At 34.5% G+C, this 22,577-nt stretch overlaps 1 protein-coding gene across 7 annotated transcripts in view; it reads left to right on the top strand.

The window, feature by feature from the left end:
* The window catches only part of RALGAPA1 (Ral GTPase activating protein catalytic subunit alpha 1), a 200,128-nt gene that overhangs the window by 161,412 nt on the left and 16,139 nt on the right, over nt 1–22,577 (top strand). For all 7 annotated transcript variants that reach the window (XM_069558714.1, XM_069558708.1, XM_069558712.1 and 4 more), the window contains 2 exons: nt 9,498–9,656; nt 10,964–11,091. In XM_069558714.1, the coding sequence (XP_069414815.1) occupies nt 9,498–9,656; nt 10,964–11,091 (287 nt within the window). The remainder of the gene's footprint in view (nt 1–9,497; nt 9,657–10,963; nt 11,092–22,577) is intronic.

The raw sequence follows: 22,577 nt of genomic DNA, 5'->3' as shown, positions 1-22,577 counted from the left end.
AATTTACCAAGTGGAATAGGACAGGTATTTTTTTCTAATTATTTAGTGGGTTTTTTCTCCCAAATTATTAAAAAAAAAAAAATGCAGGCAGATACATGGCATAATTTCCCAGTTGTTTAGTACTGAAATGTAAGAAGTATTATAACTTTTAAAAATACAGGGGACTTCCATAGTGGTCCAGTGGTTAAGATTCTGCACTTCCAAAGCAGGAGCACCGGTTCAATTCCTGGTCAGGGAACTAAGATCTCACATGTTGTGTGGTGCAGCCAGGATAAATATATAAATAGGTAGGTAGATAGGTAGAAAAAAATAAAAATGTAAGCATATGTTTATCATTTTAAAATTTATAATGTAAGCATGCTGTTATGTTAGTTGCTAAAGTAACTATACCTGTTTTATTGAAGAAAATTATCCTGGCTAGATAGGCTTTTTTAACCTAAAGCATTTTAGGAGTTTGTTTGTTTGTTGTAGTGAAAAATCTTCAAAATATCACTTCTTTCACATATAAAAACAAAATACCATATAAAAACAAAACCTGTCAAAATTATAAACAATATGTAATAAAGTGATATCATTTTGGAAGGTATAGTTCTCTTCCAGTAGTAATTTAAGTAATCTTAAACAAAATCTACTCTATCAAGGTGGAACTAAATTGATGCAATATTTCACTTAATTCAGTAGAGAGGAAAAATTTACCCCGTTATATAATTCAGTATAAATTATTCTAAATGTTCTTTTCATAGATATCAAAAAAGCTTTATATTTATTGCTCTCTATATGAGATTTCCTTTTACCTATTTTCTCTGCTCAGTGCTCTTCAGAGTCCTAGTATGTAAGATTTTTCTAAGTAACAAGCTTATATTTTAGCTCTATTATAGTATCAATTTCTTTTTAATAAAAGGTTAAATGCTTAAACTTCATCATAGAAACTAGTTGTCTTATACCAGTTCTCCTTAATAAAAAAATCACTTTCTGTATTGGTATTTTTTCTCCTGAATTTAATAAATTCCACATTAGTGGTAATAAGTTGAGGCCTAGAACATGTGTCCTATTACAAATGAACAATTGGATATCATTAGGTTGTCCCCCTTTCCTTTGTACATATATCTTTAGGTGTGTTAATCCATTCAGTAGACACATTAATGAGCACTGGTTGAAGTGTAATATTGAAGGAATTAAGGCTTGTTGACCTCAGCATGGAGTTTAATACCTCTAATTAAATTAGATACTCGACAGTCAGTATAAAGAAATAGCTGTGCCTCTGGCAAGGTAGAATTATTTATGACTCTGGTTCTTTGTTTTAAACTTGATAGGAGAAAATCATTTATATCTATTTTATAGAAACTAATTTTAGTTTTTACTTTTTATTTAAACTATCATATGGTAGTTCTATAGATTATTTTTAAGCATTTTATGTTCTTAGAATTAGAGGTAAATATCTTTGGTAAATAAAGGTAAATAAGTGTAGCTGTTTATTTCTTGTCAAGAAAGGCTTTTTCAAGGATCAAAATGAGAGCAACAGAATTTTTACAACATGGACTAGCTATTCTTTTTTTTTTTTTTTTTTTTTAACAAATTAACCAAGCATTCAGTCTACAAAGTAGTCTGTCTTAGAAATATTACACCACCATATTAAGAATCTTGATGTAACTCCAGTCCAACCTTCTGTTCTGTAAATTATCTCTACCTGAGGAAGATTGACAGAAAATGGTTAAAAATAATTTCCACTTAACTGAGTTTATTCACCCCTAAAAATCAAAAGTGCTGCAAGCATTGGTATAAAGTGTTCACAGGAGCTTGTCTCATTTCCTCTGTCTCCTTGTTCTAGCCACTTGCTGATACTCTGCTTCATAGGTAGCTGAATCACCCTTTTAGGAATTTGATGAAGATCAAGTTGAGATAATTGTAACCTACTTAGTTGGACTCTCTAGCCTATCTTTCATTTCCTGGACCCCCCAAAAGAGGGGAAAGAAGCACTTTATTTAAGTCAGTTCCCTCTGAAACACTGTTAGTGTCTTGGACAGCAGTTCTTTTCTGTTTTGAAATTTGGTCACAATAGTTTCGCAAATAAATGAGCTTTATAAAACTGCTTGGTCTGATTTTAACTTTAAATCTATTTTTCTGGATTTTATCTAGAAATAGAATTAAAATACTTCATTTTCCAAAGAACTCTATTCTAGTATAGTCTGGAAAATGGAAAACAAATTGAAGGAATAATAAAAATTATTTCATTGTGTTAGTAAAAGTGTAATTAATGTAATAGTTAATAATTCTGTGGAATTATATACATCATTTTAGTCCCAAATTTAGCCACATTATATAAAATAATTTTAATATAAAAAACTCTACCTTTAACCCCAGTGGTAAAGAATCTGCCTGCAGTACAGGAGATGGAGGTTCCATCCCTGGGTCAGGAAGATTCCCCCTGAAGAAGGAAATGCAACTCACTCCAGTATTCAGTATTCTTGTCTGGAAAATTCCATGGACAGAGGAGCCTGGCAGGCTACAGTCCACAGGGTCACAAAGAGTTGGATACAATTGAATGACAAACACCTTTAACCCAGTTTCTATAAATATACTCCTGATGATAAGAATCGAAGATAGAGAAACCAGGAAATATAAATGGTTCAGAGTAAATTTATCCTATCACTGTGGCTGGTTTAATTTGGATGGTATAGCAGTGGCTTCTCATTGCACATAGATTAAACTAATTCCTTACCATGGCCTTCCATGCCCTACAAGATGTGGCTATTTGCCTGCCTACTTCTTCAATCTCATCTCTTGTCACTTTCCTTTTCATTTACCAGAACCTGGCCTCACTAGCTATCATTCTAACCTGCCATCACATCGAGCTCATTCCCAGCTCGGGCTTTTCACTTACTGTTTCTTTCCATTGAAATGCTCTTTTGCCACCTCATCAGGCTTTCTCCTCGGAGGAGGGAATGGCAGCCCACTCCAGTATACATGCCTGGAGAATTCCATGGACAAAGGAGCCTGGTGACCTACACTCCATAGAGTGGAAAAGAGTTGGGCACGACTGAGCAACTTACACAAACACACACAGCAACTTACATACACAGTCACAGTCACACACACACACACGCTTTCTCATCTGCATTATTCTGTTCTCAGACTCACATGACAGTTCCTCAGAGAGACCTCTCCAGACCATCTGAGCTAAGGAAGCCCTCTCTACCTAGTAACACTACCACATTACCCTATTTTATATTGTTAAGCACTTATCACCATCTAAATGGTATATTTAAGTAAAGCCATGAAGTGAAGTCACTCAGTCGTGTCCAACTCTTTCTGACCCCATGGACAGTAGCCAACCAGGCTCCTCCGTCCATGGGATTTTCCAGGCAAGAATACTGGAGTGGGTTGCCATTTCCTTCCCCAGGGGATCTTCCCAACCCAGGGATCGAACCAGGGGCTCCCACATTGTAGGCAGACCCTTTACCGTCTGAGCCACCAGGGAAGTCGTAAAGCCATAAGTGCAGGTAATTTTATTTTTATGCTGTACACTATGCAATTGTAGAAAAAAAATTGCTAAGTACTGTGGTATTATCTTTTTAATAGCATATTTATCAAGTGTCCACTCTGCTAAAGTATTATAATACTAGATGCTGTTCCTATTGCTTCAAGAAGCTTTTCCTAATTACGAGGAATGAATGATCCAGACAGCAAGTGAGTTGTGAAAATGTATGAGATTATATTTTTTCACATGGTTGAAGAGTATATGTTAGTTTATGTTTTGCTACATATGAAGATGAGGGGCAAAGAATGAAGGGCTTGGGACAGTGAGTACTAACTCAGTTTCAATTTCTACACATATACCACTAATCCCATGAAGTAACTGCCTTAACTTAATTATCTTCTATGCATTCTTCCAATGCCATTATAGTTGAGTTGTCTTTGTTATTTGCATTCAGAGAAGTATATTTATATCATTGTCTATACTGCTGATTATTCATTAATTGAATAGTTTTTTACTTTCACTCCACTGAACTTAAAGCTTTGTGAGAAAAGAAAACATGTCTGTTTTTCCTCACCACTGTATCTCCAGTAGCTGGTACAGTGCTTCCCTGGTGGCTCAGACAGTGAAGAATCTGTCTGCCGATGTAGGAGACGCAAGTTCGGTCCCTGGAGAAGGGAATGGCTTCCCACTCCAGAATTCCATGGACAGGAGGATCTGGTAGGCTACAGTCCATGGGGCTACAAAGAGTGGGACACTACTGAGCGACTTAACATTTTCACAGTGCATTTGGCTCTTAGTATTTGCCAGTGTTTGAAAGAAGGTAGAGAGGAAAGAGGGGGGAGGCCTTTTAGGAACTCAAGAACTAGTCCAGCTATTAGGATGACTACATCTTATGTAGAGCAACAGTAGAGGCATTAGGAAGGAAAGTACAAAAATGGAATATAATACATTTTAAATTTTTTATGAGCTTTTTAGAGATGCTATAAGTGTAGTTGCTCAGTTGTATCAGACCCTTTGCAACCCCATGGACTGTAGCCCGCCAACCTCCTCTGTTCATGGGATTCTCCAGGTGAGAATACTGGAGTTGGTTACCATTTCCTTCTCCAAGAGATCTTCCCAATAGAGATCTTCCCAACCTGCTTTTAATAGAAATAGGGACATCAGGGGATAAGCTGATTTTGTAAAAGAGATGATACAGTTACATTACCTGAATTTTAGTCTCCAGCATCAAATGAATGATTTTCAACCGAGGAAATCTAGAATTAACTCTGGAATCTCTCCTGATAATCATGGAAAATGAGAAACACTGTTGTTGATAGGCAAACATCTGATTTTCATAAAGGACATGGAACAGGCCACCAAGTACAAAAATTACTAACATTCATGAGCTCCATGTCAGTGCCCGGCAAAATAGGATTATTAAACAGATGGTTTGTGAGCACTTAGGTAATGAAGTAGTGATCACTAGGAGCTAGCATGAGTTCACCATAACAAATCACATCAAAGTAACTTAATTTGTTTTAATAGGATTACTACATCAGGGAAGGCCATACACAGTATAAAGCATTTAACTAAGTCGTTTGTTGTGGACAGGTTGAAGAAATGTGGTCTTAATAATAGTTCAATAAGTATATTATTGACTGATTGTGTAATTATATCTAGAGACATAAATTAATTATTTAATGAGAGGCAATGTATAGAGGTGGTTAAAATGTGGTTTCTGAAACTAACCTGCTTGGGTTTCAATCCTGGCTCTGCCACACTAGTTATATAACTTTGTCTTTTTAAGCTTCAATTCCTCATCTATAAAAATAAGGTTAATAATAGTTATACTTACCTTATAGCATTGTTGTGAACATTAAATAAATTATCACAGAGTACTTAGAATAGAAAACACTTAGTAACTGTTGGATATTCATTTAACTAAGAAGGACATCTGTAATGACTTGCTATAAGCCTCCTACCCAGATCTGTCCCTTTTGACATTTTTATCCAAAATCTAAATAAAGACACAAAATTTTGATTTTAAAGATAATCCAAATCTAGAAAAGTCAGAGCCAGCGTGTTAAATAGAAGAATCATGCTAACAAAAGACCCTGATACGCTTAAAGATAATCAGAACCTGGTAAGATAAAATTTATTAAGAGCTGTAGTTCTAGTAGTCAGTTGTACCTACTTAAAAGAAAGTTTCTAAGAAAAAGGCTTAAGGGTTTGAATTGACTACAGCTTCCACTTAAGTCAGTGTTGTAAAAATGCAGAGAATAATTGAGTGTACAGAACAAAGGAAGTAGCCTTGGTTGTATTAGAGCATATGTAGATATTATATTCTCTTTCACAGGTGGCACTAGTGGTAAAGAATCTGCCTGCCAGTACAGCAAATATAAGAAACTCAGGTTTGATCCCTCAGTCTGGAAGATCCCCTGGAGCAGGAAATGGCAACCCACTTCAGTATCCTTGCCTGGAAAATTCCATGGATAGGAGGAGTCCATGGGGTCGCAAAGAGTCGGACACAACTGAGTGACTGAGCACATTCCACATTTGATATTGTTCTGTTCCACACACCAAAATTTAGTAGAATTATCAGTAAACTGAGATAATCAGGAAAATGAATGTTGGTAAACTTAACCATTTTGTCTTCATAAATTGATGATGATAATCTGCAGCTTATGTTACATACCTTGAATTCCAAAATGACTTCAATAGCAGTCAAAGTGAATTTGGAAGAGTATTTTGCTTGTCAATCATTTTAACAGACCTATCCCATATATAGAATTCTTATACTCTATTTCAGAAGTGATTGGCATCTGGGTACAAAAATACGCAGGTAGGAATTCCTTTGTGAGTTTTCAGTATATAGAAAAACTTTCTCAGTATACATAATTACATGCATGTTCAGTCATGTCTGATTCTTTGTGACCCCACGGACAAGCTCCTCTGTCCATGGGCATTTCCTGGCAAGAATACTGAAATGGGTTGCAATTTCCTCCTCCAGGGATCGAACCCAAGTCTCCTGTGTCTCCTGCATTGGTGGGCAGATTCTTTACCATTATGCCACCTGGGAAGCCCAGAGAGAAACCAGTATATAATACACAATCCTTTAAATCCTTATAAGATAAGGTATAGATAAAATAATTTAAAATATAAAATGCTATATAAAATATTTATGTCAAATGTCAAACACACTTCGGAAATTTCCATTAACTGTTAACCACTCAAAATTCTTATTTTCAGCAGTCTTTAAAAACCTCCAAGATACATGGTAGTGATTAGCAATTTCTCCATTTGTTTGTTATATAATGATAATTAGTAATTTAGTTAATTTTATATAACAGGTTTTTAAAGCCAAAGATATAAAAACATGCCTCACCATAACAGCATAAAATACTTACTTTTTTAGCATTTGGATATAATGATAAGGGATGTACTTGAAGCTTTTTCGTTAAAATGACTCAACATGTTCTGAATGACTTTGTTATATGCCTGGTTCTATGCCACAAATATCTGCATTACAGTATTTTTGTAAAAAATTATTCTTTTCTGTTAAACTTCCATAACAGACTTCTAATACTCTGTGGTAGATATTTGAAGACAAACTTTCATTATAAAATAAAACTACAGTTGCCCTTTTCTCTCATTTCTTTAGATAAGTGGGCACTAGAAATTATAGATAGCTTTGGCAAGAGTTCAAGGGTTAATGTAGCAGATAAATAAAAGGAATTTTCTGTAAATTGAGACCTGCATTATTTCAGTTGTCTTGTCTTTCCTAACCTAACTCATTTAATTTTAAAAAGTAAATACTTAAATTCTTCCTGACAGTGTGCTCAGCTTTTACTATCGTTTATTACTTCAATTATACTTGATATCACTTAGAACAATCTGCCATTTGGAAATCTCAGTATAGCCTGGAGCTTAGTATTAGATCTGGCTGCTATTGTAACATGTACAGCATATGACATTAATGTATCAAAATTAGATTGGATCATCCCTCCTGGTTAAATTTATTTCACATTTCTTTTGTATTCAGTTAACATAAACCTATTAGGGAAGCTGACACATGGGGATGGCTGTATAGGAAGGATATTTTTAAAGTATTTTGATTAAAAAATGAAATTATAGAGCCATAGCTTTTCTGAGTTGTGTAATCTTTTTTGTTTTTTAAAAATGTCACAAAACCCAAGCTGTGCATGTATATCATTCAAGGTGTGTGTATGTGTTTGTTGTAAATAATGATAATTAAAACTTGAAATGAACATTGTTTTGATGTTTGAGGTCTATCATCATGTATTTAGGGCAATAAGCACATTTATGTTTTCCAAAAAGAAACTTTAATCCACTTAAACCTAAAGAAAAAAAGTCTTCTCTAAACGAAAATAAAAATCTCTATATTTTGAAAATAATAGATCCTGCTCTATAGATTTAACTAGGCACTGTCTTTAGAGTAATAGCTGGCACTATCTTATAATAGAAGAGAGGACGTTTCTTACTTAGGAATATAAATTTTAAAGTTCAGGGATTTACCTTGTGTTTTCACATACTTAATTTTATTCATAGCGATTAGGATTTTCTAGATAGATTGGTGTTTGGGACTTTTAAGAACCGCTAGAACATTGGTTCTTGGCTTTTTTGTGTGTTACCTAGTCCTGTATGACGGAGAAGGCAATGGCACCCCACTCCAGTACTCTTGCCTGGAAAATCCCATGAATGGAAGAGCCTGGTAGGCTGCAGTCCATGGGGTCGCGAAGAGTCAGACACGACTGAGTGACTTCACTTTTACTTTTCACTTTCATGCATTGGAGAAAGGAAATGGCAACCCACTCCGGTGTTCTTACCTGGAGAATCCCAGGGACGGGGGAGCCTGGTGGGCTGCCATCTATGGGGTCGCACAAAGTCGGACACGACTGAAGCGACTTAGCAGCAGCAGCAGTCCTATATGATAGACTCTTCTCAGAAAAATACATAGAATTTGCAAAATACATAGATTCCTTTGAACCCAGATTAAGAACTCCAAGGTTAAAGGATGACAGAAGAGAACCTTTTATTAACTGAACTTAATTCCTTTGTTTGTTTGAATCACACGTTTGTAATCCTGCCGTGTAGTAAGTAAGCCAAAATAAATCACTATTTCAAAAACAGAAATTGCCTGTATTTTAGTTCATACTAAGAATATTGACAACACTTACCCTAATTTTCTCTTGCACACATTTCTGTCTACAGTATCTCAAGTTATCTGAAGGTAATTGAAAAACCCGTGAGTTAGGCACCAATAATGGACTCAAATGTTTGCAGTGGCAGAATCAATAAATGTACCAAGATAACCAAACTGTATATTAAAATACATGTTTAAACATATTTCCCTGAAGAAAATTCAGTACTGATGGATATTAAGTTAATTTTTCTAATAAGTTAGTAGAACTCTAACTTTTAGATACTTTTTATAATTTTAACGAACATAATGTTAACTCTGATTGCCAAGAACACCTTCATAGGCAAAGAAAACCTGGAAATAAATTTGTTAAGCTGAGTATAATCAACTTTCTCTTACTCCAAAGGTAATTTATGAATTATTTACTTCTTTTACTTCTCTTCCTGTTGCCTCCTTTAGTCCCTTTCACTTTCAGTCATAAGCACTTCCAGAGAGTGGTCAGAAAAAAAGAACAGTCTTAAATCAGTCACTTTTTAAAACACTCTTTTAAACAATTTTTGGAAAGGTTTGGTAGTGGAAAATTGGTGCAATTGCTGGTTAAGAAGAGTGGACTGTATGTGAATCTTTTTTAATCTAATTTCTCTGTTTCCCATTGACTGTAGACAGTTGAAAATTATCTGGTCTTCTGCAGCATCTCCTAACATCTTTTTGAGTGTTTGTGTTTTGCATGTTGTGAGAAATGGTCAAGTGAAGTTTTAAAAATATTTTTAAAATTTCTTTGCCTTTTAATCTTTTTCTAGTATGTTGTTAGTAGCTGTATGACAATATTCACAGGGCTTTTCTCAAGCACTATGAACTGTTTTCTTGGTTTTCCAGTTGAGACATTTAGGAAATGATGAAGTGCACATTGTTTGGTCAGAGCATACTAGAGACTACAGGAGAGGAATTATTCCTACAGAATTTGGTGATGTCCTTATTGTTATATACCCGATGAAAAACCACATGTTCAGTATCCAGATAATGAAAAAACCAGAGGTAAGAATTCTTTATCTTACATTTTAATAAAATATTTTGAGTTCTGTGTGGATTTGTGAGTTTCTGTCAGATGAATTAGGCTATGTAAAAATGGAGAGGGAGATGAGACACAGACTCGAATAGCTATGTGAATTGTCCAAGTCTAGTTCAGAAGGAGCTAAAACAGGAAAAACAGATAGAAACTGTACTTGAATGGGACAAAGCTAGGTAGTGCCAGAGTGGAAGTTCCTTTACACTAAGCTCACAAAAAGACTTACCTTTATTAACAGGATGATTTAGAGTTTCCTAAAACACAGGTAATCATTCCCTTTTAGAATAGTATGATTCCTATATTTTTAGTTGATACATCTTGTTAAGATTGCGTGATTATTTAGTTATGTCACTTAATAAATGAGAATTCTACAAAGTTTAAAAAAAGCAAGTAGTTCTAGTTGAATGTCTCATAGGGCTGAAACACCTGCAGAAATATTTTCTTTCAGAATAAAAGTTTGGCAGTATTTTGGTGTTTTTATTATTTATTTTTTTGAGGACATTTTGTTTATGGAAAAACTAGTTTTTGACTGTTGATCATGAATCTTTTTGAAATGGATTGTTTCCCATGTATGAAACAATGCTTATGGCTTATAGCCAGATTTCTTTTAGGATTCATCTAATCAGAGGTCAGCAAATGATGGCCCGTTTCCTATTGTTTTCGTATAACCCACAAGCTAAGAATGTTACATTTTTAATGGGTTTTTCTCATTTGAAAAATTGAAGAATATACAGCAGAGACAATATGTGGCCACAAAACATACAATATTTATTGTATTATCCATAGCTCATGTCTTTGCCTTTAGCTGCCATTTGTACTAGCCATATTCAAATGGAATACTTTTGAAAACATCAGTCATATGATAATAGTGACAGATCTTTTTCTAATAAACCATATAATAAAAAATAGTGTTTTAGGTTCATTGGTAAAGCTGGCCTTGCATGAAAATGATAAAGTAACTTGAAGTGTTGGATTTTTGTATACAGTTGAGGCTCCAAAAATTGGAAAATTGGCAGGTAGTATAAGTTGTTTAATCAGTTACATGAAGCACATAATTCTTTTGAATGGAACCCCTGTAGACCTTTGGCGTTTTTTGTTTTGTTTGTTGTCCTAGTATGAATGACCCATCTTGGCAGAAAATTTGAATAGCATTTCTGCTAAAGGAAGAACTAAAGAGGAAGCAGAAAGATTGTTTTATATGCAAACGGTTTTGATTGTCTTTATTTACAGCCTTTTTCCAGTTTGAATTGTTAAATTATTCTAATTTCTCAATCAGGTTCCCTTCTTTGGTCCACTCTTTGATGGTGCTATTGTGAATGGAAAGGTCCTACCTATTATGGTTCGAGCAACAGCTATAAATGCAAGCCGAGCTCTGAAATCCCTGATTCCATTGTATCAAAACTTGTATCCTTTTCAACAGTTGGTTTAACAGTTGTTTTCTACTTTCTAAGGTAACTTCTTCTAATGTGCTAAGACCTACGGAGTTCTTGTTTATTGACATATAGATGATGGAGTGTTCCTCCCCAGTGTTTAAACAGTTATGGTATTTTCTTTTATACAGTTGTAGTCAGTACTTGTCTTTTGGTTAATTAATTAGAGCACTATTATATACTAGGTGGTCTGCTAATCTGGATGTGCAGAGATAACCAAAGCAGTCATTGCAGAGTACTCAGTCTAGTTGAGGAAATATATTGTTTTCAGTATCTATACTGTAATAAGAGTTATGCACGGAATGTTCTGCAAGTTATTATAACAAGGGGCCTCTCAGCTGGAAGGGATGGTGGTATCAGCAAACACTTCTGAGAATATAAGGATTGACCCAATCTTGAACAATGAATGAGTTCATCAGGTAGATGAGATTAAGAAGAGTATTCCAGGCAGAGGGAACAGCATAACAGAAACATGGAAGTATGAGAGGACGTGGAGTGTTTTAGGACATGACTTCTGGAGCCAGATTGCCTGGACTCAAATACTGGTCACCTCTTCCTGGTTCTGCAGTTCTGGGCAAAACTTCTCAGCCTCATTTCCTTATCCAGAAAATGAAGAATGATAATAATATCTAGCCTATAGTGTTAATGAGAACTGAATGAGTCAATATGTGTAAAACTCTTCGAGCGCTGCCTGGGACGAAATATGCACACAGTTTTAAAATTTAAATTTGTTTTCATTACTCCTTCATAAAGTGGATTTGTATCTTCATATACTTTTTCTATATGATTAAAAACGTTTCAATTATTTATCTTCTACATAATAAACTGTAGATGTTAAGCTTTACAAGAAAGGCTTTTTAAAATATCCTATTGCACATGAAATAGATTTATCATAAGTCTACAGCATATGTTTTCTTCTTTTAAGAAACACTGACTTAACCTGATTTCTGTGTAATTTCTCAGGTATTCTGATGGTGTGGAATAGAATTATAGGTTACTGACATGTTACATTGATTAAGCTTAGTGACATTTATATAGCATTTCTTTTTTTTAAATAAATTTATTTATTTTAATTGGAGGTTAATTACTTTACAATATTGTTCTTATTTGTAGTGGTTACATCTTCATTTACTTCTAGTTGAAAACTCAGATTTGAAGTGGTCATTGTTATGAAATGTAAAGATTCAGTTTATTATTTCCTATCTCTAGAAAGCTTATTATGCATAAACTGATTTTGTCCACATTGTCAGCTCTACTGCAGTTGATGTCTTTGTGACCTTTGCCTCTTGATAGTTCCCCTGATCCTGATGTTCATCCTGAGGTTAGTGTTTTCCATCATTTCATTTAAGATACAGTAGAAAGAATGCCTTAAATCTTTTTTTTTAATTGGAGGATAATTATTTTACAGTATTGGATGGTTTTTGCCATACATTAACATGAATCAGCCACAGGTATACATGTGACCCCCATCTTGAACCCCCTCCCCCTTTTCTCCCCTCCCTATCCCTCTGGGTTGTCTCAGAGCACCAGCTTTGGGTACCCTTCTTCATGCTTCGAACTTGTACTGGTCGTCTGTTTTACATATGGTAATATACATGTTTCATCCCACCCTCACCTTCTCCCACTGAGTCCCAAAGTCTGCGTCTCCTTTGCTGTGCTACATGTAGGGTCATTGGTGCCATCTTTCTAAATTCCATATATACGCATTAATATACAGTATTTGCCTTTCTCTTTCTGACTTACTTCACTCTGTATAATAGACTCCAGGTTTGTCCACTTCATTAGATGTGTTCCTTTTTATAGCCTAGTAATATTCCATTGTGTATATGTACCACAACTTCGTTATCCATTCATCTCCTGATGGACATCTAGGTTGCTTCCATGTCCTGGCTATTGTAAATAGTGCTGCAGTGAACACTGGGGCACACGTGTCTCTTTCAGTTCTGGTTTCCTCAGGGTATATGCCCAGCAGTGGGATTGCTGGATCGTATGGCAGTTCCGTTCCATTTTTAAGGAATCTCCACACTCTTCTCCATAGTGGCTGTACCAGTTTGCATTCCCACCAAGAGTGTAAGAGGGTTCCCTTTTCTCCAAACCCTCTCTAGCATTTATTGTTTGTAGACTTTTTTGATGATGGCCCTTCTGACTGGTGTGAGGTGATACCTCAGTGTGGTTTTGATTTGCATTTCTCTAATAATGAGCGGTGTTGAGCATCTTTTCGTGTGTTTATTGGCCATCCATATGTCTTCTTTGGAGAAATGTGTGTTGTATTTTGGAGATTAATTCTTTGTCAGTTGTTTCACTTGCTATTATTTTCTCCTATTCTGAGGGCTGGCTTTTCACCTTGCTTATAGTTTCCTTTGTTGTGCAAAAGCTTTTAAGAATGCCTTAAATCTTTTGGGAAAGTGATGAGAGTGCAATTAGAGTGTAATACAAACCTCTACTTGCCTCTTGTGTCAGTAGAAACTCAATTTATTGAGCTAACACAAACTGTTTCTGGCCTGAGAGACAAACAGCATGTAAGATGCACATCACCAAGTAGTTCAAGTACACCAATGAAAAGTGAGGATATGGCTTAATTTCCTTTACCTGCACCTCTTGAAGACTATTTCCCATTTGCATGTTACACTAGAGGTATAATAGCTGGATTTGCAGTTATAAACATTGATTTTAACCTGAGGTCTGCCGTGTGATCATAGTCAAGTCCCAGAATGTCTAACCCTAACTTTCTTCATCTTTAATAAAAAACTTGCTAATACCCATCTCAGAATTGTGGCAAAGAATAAATGAGAAAATGAATTTTAGATGCGCCTAGTAAATGAAATAAGATACATTATTTTGTGCCGTGATTAATTCTGTTATGTGTAAAGATTACAGTCAATATAAAACAACTCTACCCAACACCAAGGAATTGCCTAATTGGGTTTTTATATTTGGTTGGTTCGTTGGTTAATTGATTGAATTGGATTTTCAGGCTTGTTTCATGAAGTTCTTATAGTTAATCTTGCTGAGACATTAATAGATACCACACTGGAGAAAATTCTAAGATGAAGAGAGAGAATTTAAGATGAAAACAGTAAACATGAACACTTTACCCAGCAGATATGAGGAACTTCTATCAGGAAAACCACTTCAGCAACAATCAGTAAAAATATTAAATCAGATCAAACAAGTTTTTCTTGACTTGGAAGCTTGAATTTAAAAGCTGAATAGAAGTTGTTTCCCCATACTATTTAAGTATATAGTAGAGATACTCCTAGCCTTTGCTAATCTGAAGAACTATTCTCTTTTGACAAAGGTTCACAAAGGTGTATATTAATTTTAAATACTGAGGGAATTGACAATATACAGAGATTACTTTGATTTTTAAGTTTATATAATAAATTACAACTAGATGATTTCATTTTAAGATACTAAATATAGATGTCATTTCATTTTAAATAGCAAATATTTCAGAAATAATAAAATTTTAAATATGTAGTTTTGACAAATTCAGATAAGCTCACATTAAGGAAAAAATCATGTATTCTAAAACAGATCAATAAAGCTTATGAGAAATTACAATAAAAATTGAGATAGCAATAGTTTTTGAAAACCATCAGGTTCTATTTTAATCCTCATAAGAGAAATGGAGTAAAAGAATATGTAATAAACTCAATTATATTTAGATAATTGAACTGCTGTGTCAGTTATTTTATGCCCAATAAAAGTACCCACTAAGATTCCACAGCATAAATTGTGCTATTTATGATCATTAAATACAGCTTAAATTTTATCCTAGGAACATCTTCTGTATCTATGAATCTAATGCTGTTCACTAAATGAGGACAATATTGATTGTCATATGCTGCCCAAATCGATCATGCTGGCAGCCAGAATTACAGTAATCTGTCAGTATTGATGACTGTCTTTCAAGCTTTGAAACCTCTCCTTCACTTCACTTGTCATTTCTTGCATTACTTGTACTTGAAAAGCATTTCCTTACAACTTCTGACTTTGTCAGCTAGGTTTTTTTGGGTTTTTTTTTGGTTTTTTTTGTCTCGAGCTCAATTTGTTGGTTTGATCATGCAGTTAGAATTGAAATGCATCACTGGGGAGGAAGAGTAGGCACATTCTGGATAACCATTAGACCTAAGGACTATGTCAGGTTGATGTTTAGCCATCATTTAGTAGTTACCTGTTGAAAGAGAGTGTGTATGTGTTTTGGTGTGGGGTTTGGGGTTTTTTTTTAGTTGTTTTTGACTTTTTTGTAAGAATATAATTCTAAAACATCAATTTCATGATCAAAAGTCATATCATGGCTTTTTCTTAAATAAAAATTTTAAATTATTTGTTTTGATCCCAGAGACATTATGACTGTGTATAAATGTTAAATATGTTGATATTACATACATCCTGTTTTTCTTTAATGTGAGATTTATTATACATACAAAATTTTCAGAAGTTACAGTATATAATCATATTGTATTTGGGTTCTCAGAGAAACAATCAGTAGGATGCATGTTCTTAAGTGTATATATAGAGAGAGGGGTTGATTTTAAGGAATTGACTCACATGATTGTGGGTACTGGCAAGTCTGAAATCTGTGGGAGTTAGGGTAGAGATGGTAATCACACCTAAAAATTACCTTCTGAGCAACATCTAAGCTGCTATTTAACCAAACACTGGGTACTGTGGCCGAGCCAGGTTGACATAAAATTAACCATCTCCCATGTCTTAGTTTTCTTAAGTTTTCTTCTTAACCTTTCTTACTCCAGGATATAATTTGAAAAAAGTTTTATCAGTCTTAAATATGATGAATAATTAGTTTAACCACCACCAGGTAAGAAGATAGAACTATACTGTTTTTCTTCTATCAAAAATATTTATTGATCACTTACATAGTAATGGTAAATATTTTGAGAGAAATGCAAAGACAAATCAGATGCTAATCTCTTCTATAAGTTTATAATTTAATAGGAGAGATAATATATATTTACACTAAAAATTACACAAGGTAAAATGTGTCACGGTCAGGTTGTAGATAATAATGTTATGGGAGTCCTGAAGAAAAAATCATTACTTTGGAGTCAGAAAACTAGGGGAAGAATGTGTGGAAAATCTGGGCCTCAAAGGTGAGATCTGAGTAGGTGGAATGGAGCATGTCTGTTATAATCCTTGCCATTTATATTTTGAGATTTTTATGTATAGAAAGTGAAAGTGAAGTTGCTCAGTCGTGTCCAACTCTTTGCCACCCCATGGACTGTAGCCTACCAGGCTCCTCTGTCCATGGGATTCTCCAGGCAGTAGTCCTGGAGTGGATTGCCATTTCCTTCTCCAGGGGATCTTCCCAATCCAGGGCTCGAACCCAGGTCTCCCGCATTGTAGACAGACGCTTTACCGTCTGAGCCACCAGGGGAGCCAGTTTTTTATGCATATGTAATACATATGTAATATTCTGAAATATACATTATAAGGGATATTATGAAACTAAATGGTTATCTTTAAAAAAACACTTTCCTCCTAGATTTAATATTCTTTCCTACCAAACCAATATCATTTGATTTCTTCTAATCTGTTTAGATTTGACTTTTTTCGTAAATGCCAGAATTGGGTTTCTGTTTAACTTTATCAGACAAATTACCAGAAGTCAATGATCATTCTTCAATTAGTCACAGTTTGTTATCCCTGCAGTTCTGCTACTCAAATGTATAGAACCTGTTGCAAAAGTATAAGAGCCAAAACAAAATGTAATTGATTGGCTCTGCTAATGCAGTTTGCCATTCATTACGATAGAACATTATAAAACCTCTTAGGAAGGCCCATCAATATTGCTGCCATTTCATGTTAGAAGAAAGTGAGTTTATTGAGAAATTACATAAATTTATATATCTACTGTCTTTTGTAGATCATTTCCTCTGAAGATAATATTGATAAATACAGACTATCCTAAGTCCTTAATTATAAATTAATTATTTTTTAAAGTGTGGCAGCTGACTCTTGGGAAATCAGCATGGGCTTCAGAGTCCAGAACCGTTTATTAAGTGTGTCACTGTCTTTGTGTCTGATTTTTATTTAATCTGTAAAAAGAGTACCAAACTCAGGAATGTTGTAAGGATTAAATGAGATTATCCATATGAAGCACTAAGCAGCCTGTCTGCCATGTAGCAAGAGCTCAGAAAATGTGCTTTTATATATTATTATACTTTAACATGTTGTTGACAGATGAAGTATTTTTATCCTGTTCTGATAGGAAAAGAAAGCACTACCAGCATCTTAACTGTTTTGCCACATCCAGCATGACAGTATGGTCCACATATGGTCCAGTCTAGATAGTTGGGTTATATCATAGTATACCAGAAAGAAAATAGAAAACTATCAGGTGATCGTCCCACTTTTCCATAAGAACAACAAAACTTGAAGTTTCTCTACTTCTGTATCTTTACTAACTTCTGACCTATGCTAGAAAGGAACTTTTTCTCCATTAAACCTTTATGTTGATATTTGTGACCTAGATGCACTAGTGTGCCTATGTTATTATTGAGTATACCTACTACATAATGTGTAAGTTTTATTCTAGTCTTTTTTTTAATATAAAAAACAGTAGTAGATTCAGATGCTATTTGGGGATTTCAGAGAGCAAAGAATGAAGGATGTAAAGCTGAAATTACTCTAACCTTGTGTAATGAAGGAATTGCAGTGCTTTTAATCCATTAATTTCCTTTTTTACTAAATATAAGAGATTTTGCTATTGTGTTTTTAATAACTCAATAATGGAATTAAAATTAAACTATGGATCACAGATCTCCTCATTTTCTTCTAACTGCTTTTCCTCTCAAACACTAGAATACAGCCTATTTAAATCTTAACTTTTGCTTGCCAAACCACTGTTACCGTCCATCTGTTCATGCCAATTGTAAAGAAGGTTCGGTTTTTAGTGAAGCTTTGCATTTCACATAAGGTATGTGAAGTGAAATTTCACAAGGGACATGATGGATCCTGATTCTTAGTGATAAACCTTTGGGGCCATCAGGGTTGGCATATGGTCCAGTATGATATGAAGGCTTGGGTTCCCTGGCTTCACTTCTTTGGCGTGAAGCTGATAAAACCTGGCTCTTGAGTATTATTTCACTGGACACCAATCATGGGCAGCAGGAACTGCCCATTTAACTCTCTGTGGGAAGGAAGCCCAGAGAGCATTCACAATGGTACCATTGTCGAGTTGCAAACTGCTCTGAACAGCTTGACGGCACTAGGGAGGAGGGGAAGGGGTTGCTTTACTAATTGCTGTTGAGAAAAAGAGAAGCAGCAAAAATAGCTGTTGTAGAACTGATGTTTCTACATTTACTTATTCTCTCTTGATAAAGGTGTTGATTTTTATTTAGCACATACCTGCTATCAAAAAGAAAGCAAATAAATATATTTAAGCAACCACCTGTAGTAATTCCCTGTTAACGGCCCACAAGATTATAGCAGAGCAAAAAGTCAGTTTTCCTTCATGGTATTTTTATGTTTAAATGAACTGAAAATAATGTTTTGTAATCTTGATAGAAATTTAAAATAAGGGGAAGTGGGTTAAAACCACCAAAGTTTATGCATCACATAAGGTTAGAGACAAATTTGACTTAATTTCCTTTACTGTGTGCTTTTAACAATTCCCGAATATCATCTGAATATATAGAAGCTATACTGATACAGAAATATAAATCAATTTTATGTGTAACAGTCGCAAATGCTAAAATAATCCGCTAAGCAAATCTCAAGGTTAAATACTAGATTTATCATTTAAATGAGGTGATGCCTGTTTCAGTCACTCATGATTATCTTTCCTTGAATTCTATTTTGGATATCTTTTTTAAAAGTGAGTCAGTGTATGCTGTAATATTTATATAAACACCACTCCAGGTCTTTACATTTTCTTCTGGTCAGTCTAATCAAGCAGTTGGAGGTTCTCATGCAAAAAAACAATGATGTACAACTTAAAAGCTTATTTCAGCCCCCAAGATCCTGACCCAACAATGTATTTCCATAGATGATTCTTTTTTTTCAGCAGAAATTAAGTTGACTAAATTATACTGCAGTATTGTAATTTATGCAACATGTCCTTTCAAAGGATCACAGAGTTATTTTAAGAAAAGTTTTTCAATCTATAGATTTTTAGAATTTTGATGTTCTTGCTAAACTCAAGGAAAATCAAATGCATGTTTTATAAAATTAGTAACATTCTGTAAAATTTAACTACTATTCCATCTCTGATATGCACTTAAACTGTTTTAGTAAATGAGCAGCCAGTGCAGTATTTCAAAAACAGTAATTCATTGAATACCCATTCTTCCTTTTACTACAGAATAGATTATAGTTAAGTCAAGATTAATGGGTAGATTTTAATGTTAAAGTCCTGTCTCTGAGCCTATTATTCCCTGGGGGCATATAGTGCATTAGTTTAAGCCAATATATTGTTTATCATAGATTCTATGACACTGTCTTAAATGATGGTTTGCTGCACCCTGTAACTATTTACCATGATAATAAATCACTTTGTGTACTCCCAATAATTATAGCATTTAAACAGAATCTTAATTAAGTTAGTGCACATTTAGGTAGAGATAACACTTAAGTAATTGTACACTGTAAAATTTCACTTAGTTATTTTTTTCCTTTTTGCAGTCTTCTGACATAACCCAAGTTTAGTATTTGTTCCAAACACATTGATTTCCTTAACTTAATGTATTGAAATTTTTGTTCCTAAAAGGAAAAACACAAGTGATTGTTTCTGATTTTCCCTCAACATTTAAACTTAGTTTAAATTTTAAACAATTAAAACTCTTACTCTAATACTTGGTAGTTCTGAAGCAGTTCTCTGTTGACTGTGGAAGTCTCATTACTTAAAGATAATATTTCCAAGCAGATCTTACTGAGAATGAGAGTACAAAATTTTAATTTCATTAAATTTGAAATCCAAGTAACTTAGTTTTTCATTTAGATGATTTGGTTTATACAACTTTCATGAAAGTGAAACATATACATATTTGATAATGTTAGTGCTTTTTAGAAGCTGCCAGTGATTATTGGATTATTAAATCAGGAAGGATTTTCAGAACCTTTAGGTAGGTTTAAATTTTTAATCCTATTTATTTAAGGTTAATCTTTTTAAGTGCGTTTACATAAATTTTGTTATATAGAATTGGGTTTATCAACTTTTTACTTAATGTTTTCATTTAATAATTGACTGATTTATGAGCAATTATATATGGTCCAAATTTTATACAACTCCAGCTTTCAATAATAGGACTATCCTCACAGTGCCTTAGCACCTGTTATGGATTTTGAGTCATCTGGCAGCCCATGGGACTTAGATAAAGAAGTACCAGGTGTCCTGCCTGTCTCCTAATTGAGACGCAGTGAAAACAATATAGACTTGGCAGTATGGTTAAAAGGATGGATTAAAGCCCAGCTTTGTCTCCTCTGACAAATCACAGCTTTTCCTTCATGGTGTAGATAGTATCAACTACTAAAGAATTTCATTAATATTAGACATCATAAAAATCATACACAATTATTTGTCATAACCTGTTGTGGATTTTCAGAATTCCTGCTAAACAATTCTAAGATTCATGCTGTTTATGTAGGAGAATTTTATTTTTACTGCATATGAACTAGACTCCATGTTTCTTAAAGAAATTAGTTGCTGTAGGAAAGAAATGGAGTGTTAATATACTAGATCTTTATAAAGTAAGCAGTGTAGCTTACTTTTATCTTATAAAGGAGCAGTGCCTTTTAGTCTGTGGGATACTTTATTGCCCTGTATATTTCAGAAAAGTATCCCACTTTACTCCTGATAATAATAGTCATGAGATCCTTGAGTTGTACTTACAAAATGTATCTACCTATATATTATATCTCAATAAAATTCTAATTGTCCATTATGTTTTCAAGATCCTATAATGATACTGCTTCAAAATGTTTGAAAATATTTCATGGTCTTTTAGAACTGAAAAGCCAAATGTGGTTTATTTTCTCATTTTTTAGGTCATGTTATAGATTTTTACTATACTACATATAAGATTCAACTATATAAACAAACATTTTTTGAAAATTGCCAATCTTAGAAGTTAAGCTAATAGTCATTGTGTTGGCCATCCCTGAGCTGACTAAAATTAGCCTTTTATACTTTTTTTTTCCATCTAAATTCGTATCATTGAGATTGTCTGTAGAAAGAGCACTGGACTCTTAAATAACCAAGGTTCTAGTCCCAACTCTACCAGTCAGCAGCTTTGTTTTTCTAAGCAAATCTTTATATTCTCCTTCAAGGCAAAGCTTATTGTTGAAAAGCATTTTGCTGAGTTTCCTGAAATGTTGGTAGATCTTTGTTGTATCCTTCCTCAAGTTCTGACTTGTCCTAAAATATTCTCTATAAATTATGCCTTGGGATCAGTCCTCTCAAGATTGCCTTTTTAAAACCTTAAATATTTAAATTCCCAAGTATTTTTTTCAAGGATATTTTTACCACTCAGTGTACAGAGCAGTTTTGGATATCTGCCTAAAATGATTTTGAAAATACCTTTCATTTTATTTTATCTATGGAGATATTCCCAGTTGTCTTTCCTTTTCTCCTTTCACTGCAGATGGCCACTTGGATGATAAGAAGTAGAACTGATGAAAAATGTTTAATTTCTTAAAAAAAAAAAATTATCCCAACCAATGGGACAAAATGTGCATTTCAGTGCTAAATTGTAATGAGTTGTGATTACGTTGAACATTATAGCATTTCTTCCATGGGCAATTATTTTATGTTAATATCAGCTTTCTTTTAATGTTACACCTTACATAGGTATACACAGTGTTTTACTCACTTCTTTCAAAAAAGGTCAGCTAGATTAAAGATAGGGGTAGAACCAAACTCTTCCTCATAAGATTCAAACACTGTCTCTAAATTCAATCCTAGGTAGGTCCCAACTATATTTGCCCCCGAGGGGGTTTGTCTCTGGAGAGCCTAATTGGGATTAGAGGAAGCAGGCTCTCTGCATAAGTGAAGTCGCTCAGTTGTGTCCTGCTCTTCGCGACCCCATGGACTATAGCCTACCAGGCTCCTCCATCCATGGGATTTTCCAGGCAGAAATACTGGAGTGGGTTGCCATTTCCTTCTCCAGGGGATCTTCCCAACCCAGGGATTGAACCCGGATCTCCTGCATTGTAGGCAGACACTTTACCATCTGAGCCACCAGGGAAGTCAGCCGGCTCCTAATCAATTATCAAACCAACTTGATTCATTCCTTCTATAGTTTATAAACAGTCAAGGAGTACTACTGGGTCTTGTGCTAGGTGCTGGAGATACTAAGATAAAACGGCATGGCCTCCATCCTCAGACATTAGTCTCCCACTAGTTTATTAGAAGAGCAAGGCATGAGGAAAGAGGCACACTTGGTGCTTAACAGCTGGCTCTGGAGAGCAGGAAGAGGCCTCGATTTGTGGCATTTATTG

Source organism: Ovis canadensis, chromosome 18 (genome assembly GCF_042477335.2).
Source record: "Ovis canadensis isolate MfBH-ARS-UI-01 breed Bighorn chromosome 18, ARS-UI_OviCan_v2, whole genome shotgun sequence".
NCBI classification, from domain to species: domain Eukaryota; kingdom Metazoa; phylum Chordata; class Mammalia; order Artiodactyla; family Bovidae; genus Ovis; species Ovis canadensis.
Note: the sequence above shows the minus strand (reverse complement) of the source record. Positions and strands in the feature narration are given on the sequence as shown.